The sequence below is a fragment of the Hemitrygon akajei genome, chromosome 2 (genome assembly GCF_048418815.1).
Source record: "Hemitrygon akajei chromosome 2, sHemAka1.3, whole genome shotgun sequence".
NCBI lineage: Eukaryota > Metazoa > Chordata > Chondrichthyes > Myliobatiformes > Dasyatidae > Hemitrygon > Hemitrygon akajei.
The window spans coordinates 141314524-141339405 of NC_133125.1; the positions used below are offsets into that span (position 1 = coordinate 141314524).

Here is a 24882-nt window from a genome sequence, read left to right on the forward strand (position 1 = left end):
TTTATATAAAATATCCCAAGGTGCTTCAAAGGAGGTTTGCAAAATAAAAGTTTGCTCCATTGTTTAAATGACAAAAAGCTTAATCATTGAGGTAACATTCAAGGAGCATATTAAGAGTGGAAAGAGTGATAAAGAGGCTGTTCAGGGAGGTCATTCTGGTCTATATGGACCCCAGATTTACACAAATGTTTGTAAATGCTCCATGAATTTGCCAATAGTCCTTTAGGTGCAGGAAGAACTCAGTGGGTCAGGCACCATCTCTGAAGGTCAATGTGTCTGTCAAGACCCTTCATGCTTATGTCCTGAATTTGGCCCAAAAATGGCGACTGTCCATTTCCCTCCACAGTTCATCCTGCATCTTGTGTGTTGCTCCGGATTCCAGCATCTGCATCTCTTGTGCCTTCAGTTAAGTCTTTCAGTTGTGTGAAAGCCTCAGCATTAAAATTCAATAGGAACATCTCCAATCACCAGCCGGTGTGTTGACTTCATCCATCAGCAATGGACCGTGGATTAATGTGAGCCATCTGTACAAACTAAGCAACAGAAGCTCACCAAGATGACAATAAGAGTACTTACCAGACCAACAACTTTTACTGCCGAGGAGGATAAAGGCCACACAGGTCATACACCTTCCTGACTTGGAAATGCATAAGTGGTCCTTCATCATTGCTAGATCTAAATTGTGTAGTCCTCACAGTAGTGTAGTGGCTAGCGTGATGCTGTTAAAGCTCAGGGCTTTCTGGAGTTTGAAGTTTAATTCCAGTGCCGTTCTGTAACAAGTCTCTGTATGTGAGGAGTAAGCTTTTTACTCAGAGAGTGATGGATGCCTAGAATGCGCTACCTGGTATGTTGGTAGAGGCAAATATATTAGAGGCTTTTAAGTGACGTTTGGGTAGGCCCATGGATGTAAAGAAAATGGAGGGATTTGGATATGGTGTAGGTAGAAGGGATTAGTGTCTGGGTGTTTGTTGATTTGTTTTTCAGCTGGTTTGGCACAGCATCATGGGCTGAATGGCCAGTTCCTGTGCTGTACTCTTCTATGTTCTGTATCTATCTGCTATGTCCTTCCTGTGGAATGTGTGGGTTTTCTCCAGTCCTCCGGTTTCCTCCCACAATCCCAAGATATCTGGGCAGCTTAAGTGGTCATTGTAAATTGTCCCATGATTAGTTTAGGGCTAATCAGGTTTGTCTGGGGTTGCTGGGGCGGTGTGGATTGAAGGACCAGAATGGTTTACTTTACACTGTATTGCTCAGTAAATAAATCCTGCAACACCATACAAGAAAACACTGGAGGGACTGCAGCATCTTAAGAAGGCAGCCCACCATCCCATTATCAAGGGTAATTCTGGATTAATCATAAATGTTGGCTTACTATGTATAGGGTATAAATTAAATGCATGTTGTCCTTGGCCATAATGAATGCTAACATTCAAAGAAAAAAAACAAGAGCGCTCTAAGTCTTTCATCCAGAGCCTGTGATCAAATGTAACTTGATACTATTAGTTAGAAAGAACTTGTGATTACCGGCCCTTTGGCCCACAGTGTTGTGCCAACCATGTAACCTACTGTAGAAACTGCCTAGAATCTCCCTACTGCATAGCCATCTGTTTTTCTAAGCTCCCTGTACCTATCTAAGAGTCTCTTAGGAGACCCTATTGTATCCGCAAATCCCTATTGTTTCATCACTGACCTGGAACGTGTTTCCAAAAGAGGAGATGGAGGCAGCTGCAGTAATAATTTTTGAAAGAGTAAAGGATGCTTGAGGAGTACAGCAGCATTGATTAGACTTGTCTTTACAGAAAATGACACAAACCAAACTACCACCTCCTCTGCTGACTAATACTATTTGGCATATTGAGGAACTGAGACATGTTACTAAATTCTCAGTGTTTAATGGTTCAATGCTTCCAGTTAATATCAGAGAATAAAAACTGAAATTCTTACTCTCCGCAGACATCCTCGAAACTAAAGAAAAACCCCAAAGAATGATTGACAGAAAAGAAGTATCGTGTTATAGTTATGTTTAATTCAATGGGTCTTGATTTCTTTCACAGGTGGCAAGACTGATGGAGATGGGTTTTTCTCGAGTAGATGCCTTGCAAGCTCTAAGAGCTACAAACAATGATCTTAATATGGCCACCAACTTCCTTCTGCACCACTGACAACAGATGGCTGACTTAAAGGACTGAATTGCCTTCACCTCTGAACACGGTCACGTCGAGTGGAACACAACACTGAGAATTATTTTTGGCAAGGAGAAGAGATACCAGATTTGAAATTGTAAGAGCTGATTATGTTTGGCATCAAGTGCATGATTACTGTAAGAATCACAAATGATACGTGTGATAGGGAGTGTCATAATGTCAATAACTAAGGTGCAAAGGTTCTCATGGTGCAGCACAATTGATTTTTAAAACCAAATTGGTATGCTGTTGTATCAAATTTAATACATGTTGGTCAATAAAGTAGTTACCTTCATACAGATTGTTGTTTCTACCTTAGCCCAATGATTATAATGGTGAAATACAAAGATCCCCTCTCCCCTATCTCTCTCTTTCTCTCTCCTCCCCCTCCCCCCTCTACCTTACTCCCCCTCTCTTTTTCACCCTCTCTTCCCCTCTCTCTCCCTCCCTCCTCCTCCCTGACTTTTGCTCTCTCTTCCTCTCTCTCTCTCTCCCTCTCCTATTCACTGTTATTTCAATGACGCTCCTTTCCCTGTTATTCAGAGTTATATATCATTAACAGAAGCTCTTTCATTGTACAAGTTACAATTTGTCCAATATACCAGTGAGACAAGCTGACAAAGCTGATGGTGAGGTGGGTGATCAGAGAGCATGCCCTATGTTATTTTGTTCTGCTGTTTTAATTTTTCACTCCAACAAATAGTAAGTACCTATAGGAAGGGTGATCTTTCACTGCAAAACTTTTTTCATCAACCTGGCAATCCTGGTGTGTTTTATAGTCAATAAAGTGCATTGAGTCCTGTAATATGGGATCTGAAGCAGCCAGTTTGTGTACAGCATGCTCCCGTAAATAGCAATGAGATAATAGACCAGACTTGTAAATGTTAACCAGAACCCAGGGAGAGGTCAGGGAATCTCCCCTGCACTTCGTAGAACCATAAGACATAGGAAGTGAACTGGGTCATTCCACTTGTCGAGTCTGCTCCACCATTCAATCATAGCTGATTTATCTTCATTCTCAACCCCATTCTCCTCCTAACCTTTGGCACCATTACTAATCAAGAACCTATCAACCTCCACTTTAAATATACCCAATGACTTGGCCTCAACAGCTGTCTGTTACAATGAACACCATAGATTCTCTAACCTCTGGCTAAAGAAATTCCTCCTCGCCTATATTCCAAAGGGATGTTCTTGTATTCTGATGCTGTGCCCTCTGGTCGTAAACTTCCCCCACCTCCACATCCACTCTACCTAGGCCTTTCAGCATTTCATATGTTTCAATAAGATCCCCCTTCATTCTTCTGAACTCCAGAGAATATAGACCCAGAGCCATTAAACGTTTTTCATATGTTAACCCTTTCATTCCCAGGATCATCCTTGAGAACCTTCTCTGGACTCTCTTCAATGCCAGCACATCCTTTCTTAGATACGGGACCCAAAACTGCCCACAATACTTAAGATATGGGCTGACCTGTGCCTTACAAAGCCTCAGCATTACATCTTTGCTTTTATTTTCTTGCCCTCTCAAAATGAATCTTTTCATGACGCTCTAGAGAGATAGATGGCACTTGGCTTTAACGTGTCACAGAAAAAGCTGTCCATCTTCAGTTCTGCATTGGGGTGTGTCAGTCTGGGCTTTATGCCACGCCTGTCAGCTCTCCATATGAGGGATTGCAGCAGTCTTTCTACATTAGGACAAAGTGTTGCATCAGTACACTGAGATTCTAATCCAGATAGAGTTAACAGCAAAATGCAGTACAGAAGGCCACTTTAATTCCCTATCCCATTCCTGCTCAGCCTGTGACCTCCTGTACGGTCACAGTGATACCCAACACAAGCCTGAGGAACGTCACCCCCATTTTCTGACTGGCTATGATGTCACCTTCAGGACTTCATATTGAACTTTACAATTTAATGTAACTTGATTTCTCAGTCTGTATTAGTCATCCATCTGTACTATGAAAGCTTAGCTTTATTTGTCATATGTACATCAAAACATACAGTGAAATACATCACTTGCATCAAATCAAATCAGCGAGAATTGTGCTGGGCGGCCCGAGGGTGTTGCCACACTTCCAGTGCCAACATAGTTTGCCCACACTGGAGCACCCGGTGGAAACACACGCAGTTTTGGGGAGACTCACAAACTCCCTACAGACAGTGGCAAGAATCGAACCCCCAGTCTTACAACTGGTGCTGTAAAGCATGTCCACTCCTGTGCCACTCCCCTTTCCTTTTTTTTCTGTCTGGGGTTGGAGAACATGCCTGGCCTAACCTGCGGGGCTTGTCCTTCAGGTCTTTAAATCACAGTTCCCACATTCCTTTGTCTATGTTCTCGCTGTCTAACCCCTCCCCGTCACTCACTGACCAGATAGTATGTTCACAGTTTATCTCTGTGGTCACCCCGGTTTTACCATGTTTGAACTGTCGCCCTTCCCTAACCCTCCCTGCAGATTTGCAATCTTCTTTTGTCTCCTTCCCAACCCTGGCGAGGGCCCTTGACCTGAAACATTAGCACTTTCTCCTCCCACGGATGCTGACTGGCCTGCTGAGTATGTCCAGCATTTTCACGTTTTGACTTCATGGTTCTAGTTGATTTTGCACGAAGGCTTAATGTTTAGTCCTTTGCATTGACATGTACTCAAGTTAAATGTTTGTCTCAATGACGGGCTTAATTCAAGATTGTTTATTGTCATTCTCTAGCACACAAGTGTAAAAGAATGCAAAATGATCATTTACTCTGGATCTGATTCAGCATTAAAAACACAATAAATGCATAAAAACATAGTGAATATAAATATAAAAACAATCCTTTAAAACACAATGTACAAGTAATTGAATGTGTGTATATGTACATATGGTTATCTTATATACATTGATTGTATGTGCATAAAGTGGTGCTAGGTTCTGGAGAATCTGTACGTAAAGCGACTCTGACAGGAAGTGATAAAGTGACTCCTGGCAAAAGGAACTCAAATTCAAGTTTAAATGTCATTCATCTAAACATGTATACAGCTAAACAAAACTGTATTCCTCCAGGGCCATGGTGTAAAACACAGTACACAGCACATATAATTACAATAGAACATACAGTCATGATAAGTAATATTAACACAAGTCTGAGTGACCTGACCTGAAAATCGATGGTGCATGGATTTTGTCCTGGGGCCATGTTCCTGGAGGAACAAGTACCCAGCAGTTTCTCATCTTGCACTGGTTCACCAGACGAAGGCAAGTCAGCATGCCTCGCACTGGGCCAGCCACAAGCAATCCAGCTTGTCTTTCACGGGGGCCAGACTGGAGACTGACACTGGCAGGAGGGGCCAGCCCCCAACACAACATGAATGATGTTTCCAGCGTGTTCACCGTACCACAGTCCTCTCCCATTCCACCCCCAGCACCTCCTCCCCTTGGTGGCAACACCTTGGCATGATGGCCTGGTCCATTAAATAACAAGGCCATGGAGCTCCCCTGCTGTCAGTCTCACCAATGCACAAATGAACTGGACACGCAGTATTTTATATTAGCAACATCCGCCAGGTTTTTCCGATCACAGTAAAAACACTGAGAAAATACATTTGTACCATTTGTCGGACCCACAGAGGCTGTGGCAAGTGAGCAGGTCACATCTTACTGGAACTCTTCTAGGTAGCAGTAGGGCATATGAAAACACAGTAGGACAGTGACTGTGTCGGTGTAGCTATGAGGTGTGGAGTGTAAGTGCATAGGGGAATGAAGGGTGCCGAGGGGGTGTGAAGAGGAGTGAATGATGTTGATGTAGTGATGATGAGGAGTGGTGGGGTAGGTTATTAGAGGGGTGGATCAGCTTAGCAGAAGTAACTGTTTTTGAGCCTAGTGGGCTTGACATGAATGCTGCATAGCCTCTTCCTGTATATTGTGTTAATACCAGATTTACTAATCAAATCATAGCTTTCAATCAGCAACAAAACAAAACATACTTCTTTTATAATAAGTATATTGTTCTTGGTCCAAGGCTCAATGTGCAGTAATTGGTAATGAAAGAAGCAAAACCTTTTACAGGTGTCCCCTGTTTTTTGAACGTTCGCTTTACGACACCTCGCTGTTATGAAAGAGCTACATTAGTTACCTGTTTTCACTAACAGAAGGTGTTTTCACTGTTTCAAAAAAAGGCAGCACACGAAAAAAGGCAGCATGCACGCCGAGCAGCCAAGCTCCTCCCTGGAACTGAGTTCTAGCTGCCATTGCTTAAACACGTGCCTGTGAGCATCTGTGCTTTATGTCGACTTATTTTGTGCATCCGTTAGCAATGTGAGCTCTAAGGTATCAGAAAAGCCTAAAAAGCACATAAGGGTGTTATACTTAGCGTAAAACTAGACATAATAAAGCATTTTGATCGTGGTGAACGAAGTAAGGATATAGTGAGTTTGGCTAAGGGTTTGTGGAGGTTGATGAAGATGATGTTGAAGAGGTTTTGGCATCCATGACTAAGAACTGACAGATGAAGAGCTGATGAAGAGGAAAGGATAACAATTGAAACCGAATGCAGTAGCGAACGGCCCAAAAGTGAAGTCGTCCAGGAACTGAACATGAAGCAATTGCTTGAGATTTTCGCTGCGATTGACAACGCTGCAATGATTGCAGAAAAGTATGACTTTAATTTTGAAAGGATACGTAGGTTTAGGGCATATTTGCAGGATGGTTTGAGTGCTTACAAAAAATTGTATGATAGAAAAATGTGTGAGGCTAAGCAGTCAAGCATACTGTCGTTTTTTAAGCCTTCCACATCAACCACAGCAGACGACAAACCTTGACCTTCGACATCGAGGCAGGCAGACATAGAAGATGGTGACCTGCCTGCCCTGATGGAAACAGACGACGATGAGATGACAGCCCAGTGTACCACCACCCCAGCCTCCGATGACTCAGCCTAACACACCATCATCACTGTGCTCGCTGTCTTCCCGATTCCGGTAAGTGAAACTACACTGTACATACATTATTTCTACTTTGTATATGTGCTGTGTATTTTTATGTGTTATTTGGTACGATTTGGCAGCTTCATAGTTTAAAGGTTACTGGAAAGAGTGCATCCGCCGAGAGTGCTTGCGCCGTGTGTTTCTGCCGCGAGCACTTGCACCGAGTGTTATTGCCGCGAGTGCTGCCGAGAGCGCTTCGCTTGCATGAGATTTTCGCTACGGTGGACAGTGCTGCAATAATTGCAGAAAATATTCCTACTTTATATAGGCTGTGTATTTATCAGATCATTCCTGCTTTTACTATATGTTACTGTTATTTTAGGTTTTATGTGTTATTTGGCATGATTTAGTAGGATATTTTTTGGGTCTGCGAATGCTCACAAATTTTTCCCATATAAATAAATGGTAATTTATTCTTCACTTTACGATATTCTGGCTTACGAACCATTTCATAGGAACGCTCTACCTTCGAATAGCGAGGGAACCTGTAATACATCAAAATTGACAAACTCACAAACTTGCTCAACTTTGGGTGGTGTAACCTCTTTGATGACCTTGGCATGGAATAAGGAAACTAAAACTCTACAAGATTGGTTCTACTGTTACGAATGATGAGCAACTCTGATGGGCAGAAAGGTACAGAATCGCCAATGCCACCCCCCACCCCTTTTGGAGAATCGCAAATCGCTACTATTCCGATGCTGTTATCAAGGGAGATGAGAGAGACACAGGATAACAGCAAAGGCAGTTGTTATTGACAACGCTCATGAAAAATTAAAGAGAGAGAGGCCCACAGGTTGGAATGTCTCCTATTGACAAAGAGAGAAATTACTGCTATTGTCTCTTGGAGAAGGATTGTGTATTGAGTACTGTTCTATTCAGTGAAACCCCTCGGGGGCAACCAGAGGGGGCGGGTTTGATGAATTGCATCATCCCAACCTGATTTGACACCTGAGAACCCGTGAGTGGGGATAAAAGTAGGGTCTGGGGAAATACCCCTCAGACGCACCAGGAGAGAAGCTACGAGACCGGTGGGGGCTTGTGTGTGTGTCCACCCTTGCCTGGGTGACGAATCCTCCACGGAACGGTCTAGCTAAAGGATGGAGGGGTCATACGTGAATGGCCACAACAACAACGCATCGACGGATCAAGATCGTAAAAGGAAAGTCGGCAAGTCAATAGCTTTTACTCTCTCTCTCTCCAACAATTGCAATACAGTGATCAGCAACTACCGCAGCCTGCATGAACTGAACTGAACTTTATATTTACATCGGACAATTCATTATCCCCTAGACAACAATAGAGCTTATTTCTTATTGATTATTATTATACCTGCACTTTTAGGTTTAGTATTGATGACATATATTATCTGTATATTTGCATTGATATTATTTTTATGTATTTTTACTAATAAATACTGTTAAAAAAATAGTATCACCAGACTCCAACGGATACTCCTATCTTTGCTGGTAAGATACCCAGGTGGGTGTAGACACGGTTCAGCAGGTAGACGATGACATCCTCAACTCCTAGTCGGGGCTGATAGGCAAACTGGAGGGGGTCTAAATGTGGCCTAACCACAGGCCGGAGCTGCTCTAGAACAAGCAACTTCACCACTGTCTAATATAACTTCATCTTATTTGAAGCAAAACTCTAAAATTCCTACTTAAGCCTGTCTGCCTTCTTGCTCCTTTCTTCTTTTAACTCTCTTTTTAAAGGTTGACTCTGGTCATCCATCTCAGTGGTGGCTGATGTGGTTTGGTATCAAATCGACTTTCACAAGTTTCACAGTATGTTAGTGATAATAAACTTTATTCTGATTCTGAATCTGTGTTAAGAATGAAGTTTGCACATTCTCACTGGAACCCTGTGGGTTTCCTCTGGGTGCTGTGGTTTCTTCCCACATCCCAAAGACGTGGGGATTGGTAGGATCAAGGCGTAAGGGACTGCAGATGCTGGAATCTGGAGTAACGGTAGTTAATTAGCCATAGTAAATCAAATTACTCCATTTGTGCAGGTAAATGGAGAAAATGTGCGCAGAATTGATGGGAATGTAGGAAGAATTAAAAAATGAGATTATTGCAAATGCTTTATGACCTGTGGAGACTTGGTGGTTTGAAAGTCTTATTTCTGTGCTAGATGACCCAAAGGTGATCTGTGTAAACACATTGTTTCCATTGCTCTATCTTGTAGGTAGGTCTTTAAGGCTTCAACAAAGAGGAACATAGAACATAGCAATCAAAATTTTAATATTAAATGCTGATTGTTCAGGAGCTACATTAAGTCATCAGGCAGGGGACTTGGTGTAAGTCAAAATAAAAGTGGCAGAAGTTTTTGCTAAGCTGCTGTTTTGCACTACATACAAGTGAGAGACTAGCCAGCAGAGTGCCTGCGGTGGTCAAGTCCAGAATAACCGCACGCAAGGGTGGCAGTTTACAGAGGAACTTTGTATATAAACTGGTTGCAGCACTGTCGATCATTGCTCGTGTCCCCCCCCCCCCCCCACACAGAAGATCTCAGATAATTGTTCAGATCACAGCTACTGTACAAATGCAGAGCTGCAGCGGCAATCAAAATGGTAAAAAAAGGTGTATCTGAGGTGAAATAATTGTTTTTAAATCTCAACAATTACAAATATAATAAACTTTGCCTTCAAAAACTGAAATAGCCTGTGTGTCCTTTTTTGATAAATCAGCAATCCTGTTACAGAATAAAACATTGATATTTCCTTGTATTTAGGTTGGATTTTCCTTGTTCTTACCTTCACTTACCTAGTGTTCCATGTGTGGGACTGTGCATCTGTCAACATATCCCCATTATGTCCATGGATCAGTGTATCCTGAAGTACCAACCAATGAGGTTTCAAATGTGGCCAAGGCTGATAATGCCTACTGCTTCAGTAGAAAATCTATTGTAGCCCAGACTAGGTCACCCACTTCCCAATTTGAAATTTGCCACTTCAGAGGGCACTGAGTATCATCATGAGGTTCTGACCCCTCTTGCCTCTTCTGGTCATACAATGCACTAAGAGTCCTACCTTGCTGTGCTCTGGTGGTCAATCTTAACAGTGGCAAGCTGGTAGAGATCTGGCTTCAATCCAGTTGTTACCTTGGTGGAGTTTGCACATTCCACCTGTGACTCTGGCTTCCTTCCACAAGATGTGTGGCTTGGCAGGTTGATTGGCCTCTGCAAGTTGACCCTACTGTGATAGAATTGGGGTGGAGGGGGAAGTTGATGAAAAATGGGGAGAGTAAGAAATGGGGTTGTAAGTGCGTGGTTGGTGATCAGCACTGACTCATTTGGCTAAAGGACCTATTTCTATCTTGTATTTCTGAACTTCGTTTGCTGAAGACACAAGATCTAGAACTACTCCAGTATAATTGGAGTAAGGGGAAATATGAGGCTATAAATTGGAAACAGCTGTTCTCAGGGAAATGTACGGAAGAAATGTGGCAAATGTTCAGGGGATATTTGCATAAGTTCCAATGAGACAGGGAATGGATTGTAAGGTACAGGAACCATGATGTACAAAGGCTGTTGTAAATCTAGTCAAGAAGAAAAGAAAAGCTTACCAAAAAGTTCAAAAAGCTCGGTAATGATAGAGAGCTAGAAGATTATAAGGCTCGCAGGAAGGAGCTCAAGAAAGAAATTAGGAGAGCCAGAAGGGGTCATGAGAAGGCCTTGGTGGACAGGATTAAGGAAAACACCAAGGCTTTGTACAAGGACGGTAAGAGCAAGAGGATAAGACATGAGAGAATAGGACCAATCAAGTGTGACAGTGGAAAAGTGTGTATGGAATTGGAGGAGATAACAGAGGTACTTAATGAGTACTTTGCTTCAGTATTCTCTTTGGAAAAGGATCTTGGAGACTGTAGGGATGACTTACAATGGACTGAAAAGCTTGAGCATGTAGATATTAAGAAAGAGGATGTTCTGGAGCTTTTGGAAAGCATCAAGTTGGATAAGTCACTGGGACTGGACGAGTTGTACCCCAGGCTACTGTGGGAGCTGAGGGAGGAGATTGCTGAGCCTCTGGCGATGATTTTTACATCATCAGTGGGGATGGGACAGGTTCCGGAGGATTGGAGGGTTGCGGATGTTGTTCCGTTATTCAATAAAGGGAGTAGAGATAGCCCAGGAAACTATATTTCAGTGGTTGGTAAGTTGATGGAGAAGATTCTGAAAGGCAGGATTTATGAACATTTGGAGAGGCATAATATGATTAGGAATAGTCAGCATGGCTTTGTGAAAGGCAGGTTGTGCCTTAAGAGCCTGAATGAATTTTTTGATGATGTGACTGAACACATTGATGAAGGTAGAGCAGTAGATGCAGTTTATAGGGATTTCAGCAAGGCATTTAACAAGGTACCCCATGCAAGGCTTATTGAGAAAGTAAGGAGGCATGGGATCAAAGGGGAAATTGCTTTGTGGATCCAGAACTGGCCTGCCCACAGAAAGCAGAGTGGTTGTAGAGGGGTCATATTCTGTATGGAGGTCAGTCATCAGTGGTTTGCCGCAGGGATCTGTTCTGGGACCCCTACTCTTTGTGATTTTTTATAAATGACCTGCATGAAGAAGTGGAGGGATAGGTTAGTAAATTTGCTGATGACACAAAGGTTGGAGGTGTTGTGGATAGTGTGGAGGGCTGTCAGAGGTTACAGTGGGACATTGATAGGATGCAAAAATGGGCTGAGAAGTGGCAGATAGAACTCAATCCAGGTAAGTATGAGATAGTTCATTTTGTTAGGTCAAATATGATGACAGAATATAGTATTAATAGTAAGACTCTTGGCAGTGTGGAGGATCAGAGGGATCTTGGGGTCCATATGACTCAAAACTGATGCACAGGTTGATTCTGTGGTTAAGAAGGCATACAGTGTATTGGCCTTCATCAATCATGGGATGGAGTTTAGGAGCCAAGAGGTAATGTTGGCAGCTATTTCGGACCCTGGTCAGACCCCACTTGGAGTACTCTGCTCAGTTCTGGTTGCCTCACTACAGGAAGGATGTGGAAACCATAGAAAGGGTGCAGAGGAGATTTAGAAGGATGTTGCCTGGATTAGGGAGCATGCCTTATGAGAATAGGTTGAGTGAACTTGTCCTTTTTTCCTTAGAGTGATGGAGGATGAGAGGTGACCTGACAGAGGTGCACAAGATGATGAGAGGCATTGACCGTGTGGATAGTTAGAGACTTTTTCCCAGGGCTGAAATGGCTAGCGCAAGAGGGCACAGTTTTAAAGTGCTTGGAAGTAGGTACAGAGGAGATGTTAGGGGTAAGTTTTTTATGCAGAGAGTGGTGAGTGCGTGGAATGGGCTGCCGGCGACGGTGGTGGAGGCGGATATGATAGGGTCTTCTAAAAGATTCCTGGATAGGTACATGGAGCTTAGAAAAATAGAGGGCTATGGGTAACCCTAGGTAATTTTTCAGGTAAGGACATGTTCAACACAGCTTTGTGGGACAAAGGGCCTGTATTGTGCTGTTGGATTTCTATGTTTCGTAACCATTTTACCAATTTTAATGAAAAATAAGAAGAAATATGTCAAATAAGCCCCTGAATGGTACAGCCATGTATCCACCTCATTCTAAATAATGTATTATTTGTTTACAGCTTCCAGCTTTGCCCCTTGGCATATTCTCATATTTTAACAGTAGATTCGTGGCACTGGGTTGGGGAAATTTATTATCGGTGGAAACCTGACATATGAACTATTTGTTCAAGTGCTATTGCTTGCTGTTTTCCTTTGTTCTACTTGCATTGCTCCTCTGTTGAAATGAGATATTATCAGAGAGCTTAGATAATGATCCACACAGAAAATTGCACTCTGCACATTTTCTAGTGTAGCGTGGTGTTGGTGTACACTAAGATCTGCATGGTTGTCCTTCATCCCTTTGTTACTACAAGCTTCAACCATTCCAGAAATCTCTTAGTCAGCCACACACCCTGCATGAATCCAAAGCTTCCCTGCCCGTGTCTTCAGTTCCTACCCTCTGAATCTGCCCCTGCTCTTGGTACTCCACTGTACATTGTAAAATCTTTACCCTTGTTTTAGCTGATCCTTGTCTCCACGACCTTACCACTTCCCACTTCTGCAGCTAGCTCAACCACAAAATGGTTTATTGTTGTCTCATGTACCAAGATAGAGTGAAACGTTTTGTTTCGCACACCGCCCACATAGGTTATTTCATTACATCAATATGTTAAGGTGGTACAAGAGAAAACAATACCAGAATGCAGAATGAACTGTTAGGGTTACAAATAAGTGTAGTGCAGGCAGACTGTAAGGTGCAGGACCAGAACAGGGTAGATTATGAGGTCAAGAGAACATTTTATTGTTCTTGGGGAATGCTTGGTAGTTTTATAACAGCAGGGTGGAGACTGTCCTTGAGGCTGGTAGGGTGTGCTTTCAGGCTTTTGTATCTTCTGCCCAATTAGAGTGGGGAGCAGAGAAAACGCATGGGGTGTGTGGGGTCTTTCATTATGTTGGCCGTTTCAAAGAGGCTGCAAGAAATATAGACATGGTGGAGAAGCTGATTGCTATGTCGTGTTGAGCAAGATTGTTTTTCTCCTCCTCTGGTTACCATAATCCCATCTCCGCAATAGGGCCTGAGTCCTCAAACTCTCTTCCTAAAACTCTGTCTCTCATTAATGTGCCTCTTAGTATCTGCATCTCTGAGCAGCTTTTGATCTCTTAATAATGTGGTTCAGAGTGATGAAGCTCCTGTGAAAAGCCTTGGAAATGTTACTACCTCAAAGGTTAATACAGGATCATATTAATACAGGGTCAGAATCAGTTTTTTATCACTGACGTGCGATATGAACTTCGTTGTTTTGAGCAGCAGTGCAGTACAAGGCATAAAAATTACTGTAAATAAATAACTAGAGCGAAAGGAGAATAATGAGGTTCATGTACTGTTCAGAAATCTGATAGAGGAGGGAAAAAGCTTTTCCCAAAACATGAGAGTGTGTCTTCAGATTCCTGTACCTCCTCCATGATGATAGTAATGATGGAGTGGGTATGTCCCAGATGATGAGGGTCCCCAGGGCTCCTTCTTGAGGCTCCACTTCTTGAGAATATCGTCAATGATGAGGCAAGTTTTGCCCATGATGGAGCCGACTGAGTCTACATCTCTCTTCAGCCTCTGTCCCTGAGCCTCCATGCCAGGCTGTAATGAAACCAGTGAGAATGTTTACCAGCGTACAGTCTGTACAACTCTGTAGGTGTCATAGGTGACATTTCAAATCTCCTCAAACCTAGTGAGCAGGGCCACTAGCATGCCTTTTCCATGATGGTGTCAATATGTTGGAGCCAAGATGGATTCTCTGAGACGTTGACACCCAGGAGCATGAAGCTGCTCACCCTTTCCACCACTGAGCTCTCAATGAGAAATGGTGTGTGTTCTCCTGACTTTCCCTTCCTGAAGTCCGCAATCAATTCCTTGGTCTTACTGATACTGAGAGCACAAGGTTGTTGTTGTGATACCACTCAACCAGTTGATATCGTCCTTACACATCTGGAGAAAAAGGACGCTTATGTGAGAATGCTGTTCTTGGACTACAGTTCAGCATTCAACTCCATAATTCCCTCCAGGCTCGACAAGAAGCTCAGAGACCTCGGCCTTCACCCTGCCTTGTGCAGTTGGATCCTGGACTTCCTGTCAGATTGCCGGCAGGTGGTAAGAGTGGGCTCCCTCACCTCTGCCCCTCTGACCCTCAACAGAGCAGCGCCTCGGGGCTGTGTCCTAAGACCCCTCCTTTACTCTCTGTATACCCATGACTGTATCGCCATCCACAGCTCCAATCTGCTAATTAAATTTGCAGATGATACTACATTGATTGGCCTAATCTCAAATATTATTAATAATAATAATAATAATAATGAGGCATTCTACAGAGAAAAAGTCATCACCCTGACACAGTGGTGTCAAGAAAACAACCTCTCCTTCAACGTCGCAAAAATAAAGGAACTGGTTGTGGACTACGGGAGGAATGGAGACAGGCTAACTCCAATTGACATCAATGGATCTGGGGTTGAGAGAGTGAACAGCTTTAAGTTCCTCAGCATATACATCACTGAGGATCTCATGTGGTCTGTACATACCAGCTGTGTGGTGAAAAAAGCACAACAGCACCTCTTTCACCTCAGATGGTTGAAGAAATTTGACATGAGCCCCCAAATCCCAAGGACTTTCTACAGGGTCATAATTGAGAGCATCCTGACTGGCTGCATCACTGCCTGGTGTGGGAACTGTATTTCTTTCAATCACAGGACTCTGCAGAGAGTGGTGCAGACAGCCAGAGCATCTGTAGATGTGAACTTCCCACTACTAAAAGATGTGGACTTCCCACTAAAAGATGTGAACTTTTACAGAGCCAGGTGTGTAAAAAGAAGGATCACTGGAGACCCGAGTCACCCCAACCACAAACTATTCCAGCTGCTACCCTCTGGAAAGAGTCAGGACCAACAGGCTCTGGGACAGCTTCTTCTACCAGGCCATCAGACTGATTAATTCACGCTGATAGAATTGTACTTCTATGCTAGTTTGACTGTGTTATTGTACATACTATTTACTACTACTTGCTCCAAATTACTATAAATTGCACGTTGCACATTTAAATCAAGACGTAACGTAAAGATTTTTACTCCTCATGTATGTGAAGGATGTAAGAAATAAAGTCAATTCAATTCAAGATTAAAGATCTCACTCCTGTACACCTCCTTAACACCATCTCAGGTTGTGCCAGCAATAGTGGTGGTGTTAGTGAATTGATTCATAGCACGTTAGCTGTGCCCAACCACACTGTCATGAGGATAGAGTGAGCAGAACTGTTGGCTAAGCATGCAACATTGAAGCATGCTTTTGTTGATTATCAGCGAGGAGATGTTATTGATTCACACTGATTGCAATGTTGTGAAATTAAACAGGAAAATACCAAAGGTCTTTGTTTCCAACAGCATTTGTTCATAACACTCATTCTTATACTAATCTTGATCTTTCATTGGAACATGCAGAACTACTATTAAGGAACACTGAATGCCTCATTAATATTAGTGTATCAATACTATAGATTCTGTATAGGATGCTTAAGTTGTACTTTGGATGATGTCATGCACCCAAGTTTCACAGAGTTGCAAAGTGATTTTTGCATCCGTTTTGAGAGAAAAGCTTGATCCTATCTTAACTCCCAAGAGCATATTCAGTCACCAGAGGAGAAGTCCAATTTGAGTCCAACCTGAAACTGTTCAAGCTATGCACTTAATGGTCATATCATCCCAAAGGTCACTTTATACCAATACTGAAAGTGAAACTTGAGATCATCACCACTGACTTCACATTGCTTGTTCCATGTAACAAAAATGGAGTCATAGTGAAGAATAGAGAGTCATAAAACCATCATTTAGTCGCAATTTACCGTTAAGAGCTAACTGTCTTCATTGCTTGTAGGAAGAGGGTGAGGCATCTTACTGTTCTATCAGGATGATGGCTGATTACAGCATAACCCCACTTACTGTCCAATAATCCACTAAGGGTGTGGATTAGAATATTAGAATACTCTTTCTAATATCTTCCCTCCAAATATTATCAACCTGTGTGCCTGTGATGCTCTGCAAGAAAGTTCCTCCTTGCACTTCTGCATGTGAAAAGAAACTCGATTTTGACTTTAGAGCATGAAACAGTACAGGTCAGGAACAGGCCCATGATCCTATGCCAAACTAATTAAACTAGTAATTAAACACCTAACTAAACTAATCCCTTCTGCCTACTAAATATACGTCTCCTTCCATTCTCTGCGCATCCATAGCCATATAGATGCCTCTATTGTATCACCAGACCTGACAGTGCTTTCCAGGCCCCCACCAGTTTGTTTTAAAAAAACTTGCCCACACATCTCCCTCTCCCTGAAGTTACCTTCTCTCACCTTAATTATATGTCCTCTAGTATAAGACATATTAGACCAAAAGACCATAAGATATAGGAGCAGAAGTAGGCCATTCAGCTCATTGAGTCTGCTCCACCATTCAATCATGGGCTGATCCAATTTTTCCAGTCATCCCCACTCCCCTGCCTTCACTCCATACCCTTTGATGCCCTGGCTCTTGACCCTGGGAAAAAGATACCACTGTCTTCTCAATCTGTGCCTCTCATAATTTTATAAACCTCTATCGGGTCTCCCCTCAGCCTCCACTGCTCCAGAGAAAACAACTCAAGTTTGTCCAATCTCTCCTTAGAAGACATGCTTTCTAATCCAGGCAGCATCCTGGTAAATCTAGTCTGCAACCTCTCCGAAGCCTCATTAACTTTCTGTAATGGGACAACTAGAGTTGAACTCCAGATAAGGCTTTGACTTTGAGATTGGCATTCACTCCCTTAGATTCTGGCATTGAAAAGCAATGCTTAGATCTTACTGTCCTAAGATCCTAAGATGCTTACTGTCCTAGGGGAAGATAGATTGGTGAATGTTTAGTCCCAACCAGAAAAAAGTACATTAATTTAGAGACTTTTGTTGTTCAGTCGTTAAGTCAAGTCTGACTCTTAGTGACCTCGTGGACTCCTATACACCAAGCCTTCCTGTTGGAAACTGCCTCTCTAAGATCCCCCATACACATTGTCTGAGTAATATTTCCTCTCCTCCTTTTACCTTCTGTTCTACCTAACATGAGAGTCCTCTCCAAGGAATCCTGTCTTCTCATGATGTGGGCAAAATATTTGAGCTTTTGTCTCATAATCAAGCCTCCTAGTGCACTAATTCCCAATATGTCAATGTTTAGTCTTGCCATCTCGTTTTTGACCACGTCTAGATGTCGTTGGTACATGGATGTTACATTCCAGGTTCCAATGGTGTATTGATCTTTACAACAGTGGACCTTCTTTACATTTCCAGGCATATCAGCTGTTTGACGTCCTTTTGGCTTTAGTCTGACCAAGCCTTTAGCTCTGGTACTACTCATACTTGTCTTCCGTTCTTCCACGTTAGCATGCTGGGCACCTTCAGACCTGTGGGGCTCATCTTCCCATGTCATTCTCATAGATCTCTGGGTACTTTTATCCATATGGTTTTCTTGGCAAATTACTGGAGTGGGTTGTCATTTCCTTCTCCAGTGGACCATATTCAGTCTGACCTCGCTGCTGTGACCTGACCAGCTTGAGTAGCTCTGCATGGTACAGCTCATAGCGTCACTGAGATACACGAGCCCCCTCACCATGACAAGGTAATGGTCCATGAGGAGCCTTTCACATACCTCTAAGTTGCACTGCATCAGAATTGGGTTTATTGCTGCTGGCATATGGTAGAGTACATCATGAAATTTGGTTGTTTTTCTGGCCACAGTACAGAGAAAGACTTTTAAGCTTTGCTATAAATTACAATAGAAAATAAATAGAGCAAAAGATGAGTAACAAGGTAGTGCTTATGCGTTCACAGAATGTTCAGGGGAAGAAGCTGTTTCCTAAAACAGTGAGTGTGGGTCTTCAGGCTCCTGTACCTCATCGAACATGGCCCAGATGGTGAGGGTCCATAATGATGGATGCTGCCTTCTTGAGGCATCGCCTCTTGAAGATGTTCTTGGTGGTGGGGGGGAGGATTGTGCCTGTGGTGGGGGCTGGGGGAGAGAGTTGTGCATGTGGTGGGGGGTGGGGGGCAGGGTTGTGCCTGTGGTGGGGGGTGGGGGGGAGTGTTGTGCCTGTGGTGGGGGGTGGGGTCAGGGTTGTGCCTGTGGTGGGGGGTGGGGGGCAGTGTTGTGCTTGTGGTGGGGGGCAGGGTTGTGCCTGTGGTGGGAGGTGGGGGGGAGGGTTGTGCCTGTGATGGAGCTGACTGAGTCAACAGCCCTCTGTAGCCTCTTGTGATCCCATGGGTCGGATTGGTGCCTCCATACCAGGCCGTGATGCAGCCTGTCAGAACACTCTGCACGGTACGTCTGTAGAAAAGTCTAGAACGTGGAGTGTTTTACAACCAATGACACATTTCAAAACTGCTCTAGTGCAGGAAGCATAGGAGACAGCTTGCACACAGCAAGATCCCATTAACAATAATGGAGATGCAAGATGCTGGGATGAGGAGCAATAAAAAAAAACTGCTGGAGGAGATCAGCAGGACAGGTGGCATCTTTGGAGGAGAGTGGACAGTTGACTTTCTGGGCTGAGACCCTTTATCTGGACTTAGACTCATTCCTATTGAAGGTGTTTTGATCAGTAATGTCGCCTGCCCTTCCCTCTGCTACCACAGAATCTGCCTGACCCATTGAGAGCAGTACTCTCACTCAAGATATCATAAATAATGTGGTTAAAAATGCAGGTGGTTCTTATTTGGTGTTGGATGTAAGTTAAACATTATCCAGGCCACCAGAAGAAAACTCCAGCTGATCACTTACGTTCACCAGAACCTTGGTTTAATGTTTTATCTGACAACTGGCTCTTTCAGAAGGGAAGCACTCTTTTGACCGTCCCACTGGGTTACAGTTACTGAAATAGGATGATAGCATAACCATTGAGATGACCTGAGTATTCAGGGATATATGTTTAGAAGAAGATATATATGTTCAGAAGAAGAGATGCAAGCTGTTTGTACAGTCCTATCCTGAATGTGATGCTTCTCAGGGTGATGTCATTCCCCTGGGTAGGAGCAATCTAGCACTGAATGAGCTTTGTCAGCAAGAGCGAAGAGTGCAAAGCCTGGTGTTGTTCTTGACCATTTTTTTAAAGATTCACTTTATTCCCTCATCTACATCAAAAACATGCAATGAAATGCGTCATTCATGTCAAATCAAATCTGTGAGGATTGTGCTGGGCAGCCCACAAGTGTTGCCACCAACAAAGCAAGCCCACAACTCACTAACCCTAACCCATACGTCTTTGGAATGTGGACAGAAAACCACACGATTAAACGGGGAGAACATACAGTAGAAACTCCTTACAAACAAGGGTGAGAATCGAACCCCAATCTTACAACTGTAATAGAACATTATGCTATCTTGCTGACTTGCATTTGCATCTGAACAGGAAATGGGATCTTCTCTCCCAATCAGAATCAGGTTTATTATTATTGCACAGTTCTGTATATTATGTCTTTCCAGTTACCAGTTAACATTTAAAACCAAGCTAAGTACTCCTATTTCTGTTTCCTAACTACCTTCCTGCTTTAACCAATATACAGTACTGTGCAAAGCTCTTAGGCACCCTAGCTATCTATAAGTGGCTAAGACTTTTGCACAGTACTATATATGATGTGAAATTTGTTGTTTTCCAGCAGCAGTACATTGCAAGGACATAAAAAGGAATAACAGGGTTGTGCAGGTGGATTCATGGACCATTCAGAAATCTGATGGCACAGGGGAAGAAGCTGAATTGTTGAGTGTGGGTCTTCAGGCTCCCAATCTCCAGCCCAAAGGTAGTAACGAGAAGAGGACGCATCGATGTGGCTGGCCTCGCTGGTGGTACCCTGCAGTACCAGGTTTTACAATTTTGTGACAACATGTGAACGCCCTTCACCCTGATGGTTCAGTGGAGTTACGGATCAGTGCGTTGTTTGTTCCTCACCGCCCTTTCTGTCTGTTTGGAAAGTTAGTGCATTTGTGTGATCATTACTTTGTGCACTCATCAGAGGGGAAAAGTCTGCCAATCGGCTGAGCCAGCAGTCTTTTAACACCAGGGTAAATGTTAATGATGTACCATAGGCAATCATGGTTATTTATGGTTGTCACCTTAGTAACATGTGACTAACTCTTCCCTGGGTCGCAAAAATGTTTGCTGATGGTTTGGAGATTGAGTCAGAGAACCTTCACTTCCTCCTTCGAAATTTCTCCTTTGCCATGCACCAGACTTATTTTGGGGTTAAGGATTCAGCAAGCACATACTTATAAAAATTCTTTCTAGGGATGTATGCTTTCCTAGGGTGAGGCGGCACTTAATTGCCCCCGTCTCCAGTTGCCTTTGAGAATGTGGTGGGGAGTTGCCTTCTTGAACAGCTGCAGCCCTTGAGGTGTGGGGGTACGTGAGGTTTTAGAGAGGGACTTCCAGGATTTTGACCCAGGAATGGTGAAGTATTTCCAAGTCAGGATGGCATGTGGTTTGGAGGGCATCTTCCAAGGAGTGGTATTCATGCTTTTGCTGCCTTTGTCCTTCAAAGAATGGAGTTTCCCCTCCACTGCCGTCAATGCTGTCCTCACCCTCATTTTCACCATTTGCGACACATCCACCCTCAGCCCATTACCTCACTGCCACCTATCACTCCACGAGCCTCCGTAGCCAACACATCATTCTCCATAACTTCTGCCATCTACAATGGGATCCGACCACTAAGAGCATCTTTCCCTTCTCCCCGCCACCCATTCTCTGTTTTCCCAATGGTTATAGGGTGAGCATGCCAGGCAACGTCTATGGAAAGGCAAACAGATTTAAGGACTGTCAACCTAAAATTTTGCCTCTGTTTATCTCTCCACAGATGCTGCCTGACCTGCTGAGAGTTTGCAACATCCGCTGGTCTTCTTACCCACGGATCCTCCTGAATTAATGAGTATCTCCTGCACAATCTGTATTCTGTGTCTCAACCTCCTTCTCTCAAGTACAACTTTGTTTCCATTGTCAAATCTGAAAAAGAAATGTACCATGGTGGTGCTTTTAGTGGAATGGAAGTGGCATGAGTCCAGATGAGGTTGTGAGTTCTGTAGAGGCCAGGCTGACAGTCCCATCACAGCACAGAGGCACTGCCACTGTGAAAAGGACAACGTCTTCCAGAGAAGACAGCAGACTCTAGTTTTGCCTCCTTCCTCATGTAGATGAAATAGATTGCATTGTCCTAGCTCTAGGGTAGACGGGGGGTGGGGGGCTAAACCTAGTGTCATTAACTATGTTTAACCCCAATCCAGCCTCACTAGTAAAATTAATTGGTAAATCGGTGTATTACGTGTAACCATGGTACAGTAAAAAAACTTGCCTTGTGTACTGTCCGTACAGATCAGATTGTGACATAGTGCATTGAGATAGAACAAGGAGAAACAATATCAGAATAGAGAATAAAGTGAAACATCTGCAGAGGAAGTGCAGTACAGGTAGACATGAAGGTACAAGGTCATGATGAGGTTAATTGTGAAGTTATGTGTCCATTTTATCGTACCGTTCAACAGCAGTCAGTGACAACGCACCCTGCATCATTTAGATTCAGAACCATGCTTGTGTTTTTATTCCTTTTGCTCAAAATATTGGATTACTGTTTGGAGAGTTTCTGTCGGTGGAAAAGGAGGCAAGGACACTGGACTAGAAAGCTCTTGCAAAGCAAAAGTGAAATGCCTCTCATGATGCTTTCTGCATTGTTGATCCCTTTTAATTGACTTTTATTTCACGTACAAGTCCAAGGTCTCTGCCGTCTTCTACCTCTGGCCCATTGGGACATCTAATTTTAAACCATCCCCCGGTGATGTCCATACCTTCAGTGACCTGGGACCTAAGTATTGAACACAAGAAATTCTGAAGATACTGGAAATCTAAAGCAACGCAGACAAAATGCTGAAGGAACTCAGCAGGTATGACAGCATCTATGGAAAAGAATAAACAGTCAACGTTTTGGGCCAAGACCCTTCTTCAGGACAGTATTGAAATTCTCTTTCTCCCTACCCCACCTCTCTGCTTCCCTTTGAGTTGCCCCTTAAAGTAAGGAAGAGAGGTTTAAATCTAAGGTGGCAGAATGCCAAGCACCAAGTCCTGGGCTGCAACTCATTGGACCACTATCTCGTCTCTGGACAAGAGATAAGACAGGCTTAGAAGCCCATCTATTGCATTGAAGACCATCCTAAACTGATAGTCCATAGCAATACTCCGAGTTCAGAATCAGGTTTAATATCTCTGACGTATGTCGTGAAGTTTGTCTTTTTGCCACAACAGCTCAGTGCCATACATACTAGCGCTATAAATTACAATAATAATAAATAGATAAATTTAAAGTAATTTATGTAATGCCAAAAGTGAGCAAAAGTAGTGAAGTAATATTCAAGGGTTGGTTAATTGTGCATTCTGGTGGAGGGAAAGAAGTTGTTCCTAAAACAGGTACAGGCTCCTGTACCTCGTCACTGATGGTAGGAATAAGAAGAGACCATGTCCAGAGTGATGGGGGCCCTTTATGATTATTGCAGTCTCTCTGAGGCATCGCTTTTGAAGATGCCCTTGATGGTTGGGGAGGCTGGTAGCCATGATGGAGCTGGACGGGTTTGCAACCTTTTGCAGCTTTTTCCGATCATGGGCAGTGGCTCCTCCAGCGGCAGTGGTTTCAATCCAAGTTGTGGATTGTCTCATGTCCAAAATCTTAAACTTGAAAGTCCCCCAACCAAACAATATTTCCAGAAGTTCAGAGAAGCCTTCCCTGTCATCTTCTTCAACCAGCATGCAGCTGGCCGTGATCACATTGCTGTCTGCGAGAACATGCTGTTCACAAAATGGCTGCCACATTTCCTCCATTACAACAGAAACTTGTCTTCAAAAGCATTTAGTTGGCTTTGAAGCTCTGAGACATCCTGAAATTGATCTGAGAAGTGTTCTGCCCATTGATCTAAACCTGCACTCTGCAATCCAGAGACAATTTGGCTTCCAGTTGTATAGGTTGCTGTATATAAAATAGTACCACGTTTTGCAAGCAGTAGCAGCATCAACTTCTGAGAGATCCTTATCTCCATCTCTGCATTCTGTTGAGGGTTGCTGTACTTTTACTAACATGCAACAGGTTTTGTTCTCCCAGCCTCCTTTGCTCTCTGACCTACATCGTCCTTCAACCAGGCAGCACCTCCCATTTCACATTTTCCTTGTATCGGCTCCAACACCAGCCTTCAGTGCAACTTGATGTTCACCATAACTCAGGGTGGTGTGACAGGGAGTGCTGCTACCTGACAGTGCCAGACACCCGGATTCAATCCCAACCTCTGGTGCTGTCTGCGTGGAGTTTGCACGTTCTTCCTGTTACTCCCAGATGCTCTGGTTCCCTCCCATATTCCAAAGACATGAGATTTATTGGGATAATTGCCCACTGTAAATTACCCAGAAAGTGGTAGGAAATTGAGGGGGCAATCGATGTCTCTGGCTGAGACCCTTCATCAGTCCTGATTGAAGGTCTCGGCCCCAAAACGCCGACTGTTTATTCCCCTCCATAGATGCTGCCTGGCTGGCTGAGCTCCTCCAGCATTTTGTGTGAGTTGCTCAGGATTTCAGCATCTGCAGAGTCTCTTGTGTTTATGGTTTGAAGGGTAAGTTGATGGGAACGTGAGGGAGAAATGTCTCGGAGAAACGTGAGGAGTGACTCTGAGGGCTGGTGAGGCAGAATGGCCTCCTGGGTTCTAAAGAAATGAGAGGAAGTCACTCCGCTGATGACCATCCGTTCTGCCTAGACCCCTGAAACCCTCTCTACCACTCCACCCCTGTCCACTTTTAAAAAGAACAGCAGAAGCAGAAATGAGCGATGAGCATCATCTGTAAGCTGAGGCCTTGGTACTCCCCTCACTGTCATTTCAGACCAAAAAGGGGTCTGTCCCAGTGCCATGACTGTTGAAGAAGGTCGTGCCAAGCACTGTGACAAGTAGGCCTGAAAACCCGAGTACTGAGCTGGGGATACACCCAGAACCATGTGTGTGTGTACCTGCCTGTGCACCTGTTTGTTTGTCTCTCTGTGTACCTGTATCTGTCTGCCTTCCTTTGTGTGTGTGCATACCTGTTTGTGTTTTTCAGAGTACAGAGCATGTGCCTGTGTTTGGGTGTGTCTGTG

General features: G+C 43.6%; 1 protein-coding gene across 2 annotated transcripts in view; it reads left to right on the forward strand.

Moving 5' to 3' along the window:
• ubac2 (UBA domain containing 2) overlaps positions 1-2484 on the forward strand; it is a 200333-nt gene extending 197849 nt beyond the window's left edge. For both annotated transcript variants that reach the window (XM_073028625.1, XM_073028633.1), the window contains exon 9: positions 2055-2484. In XM_073028625.1, coding sequence (XP_072884726.1) covers positions 2055-2162 — 108 coding nt within the window. In that variant the 3' untranslated portion in view covers positions 2163-2484. The remainder of the gene's footprint in view (positions 1-2054) is intronic.
• The last annotated feature ends 22398 nt before the right edge of the window (positions 2485-24882 follow it).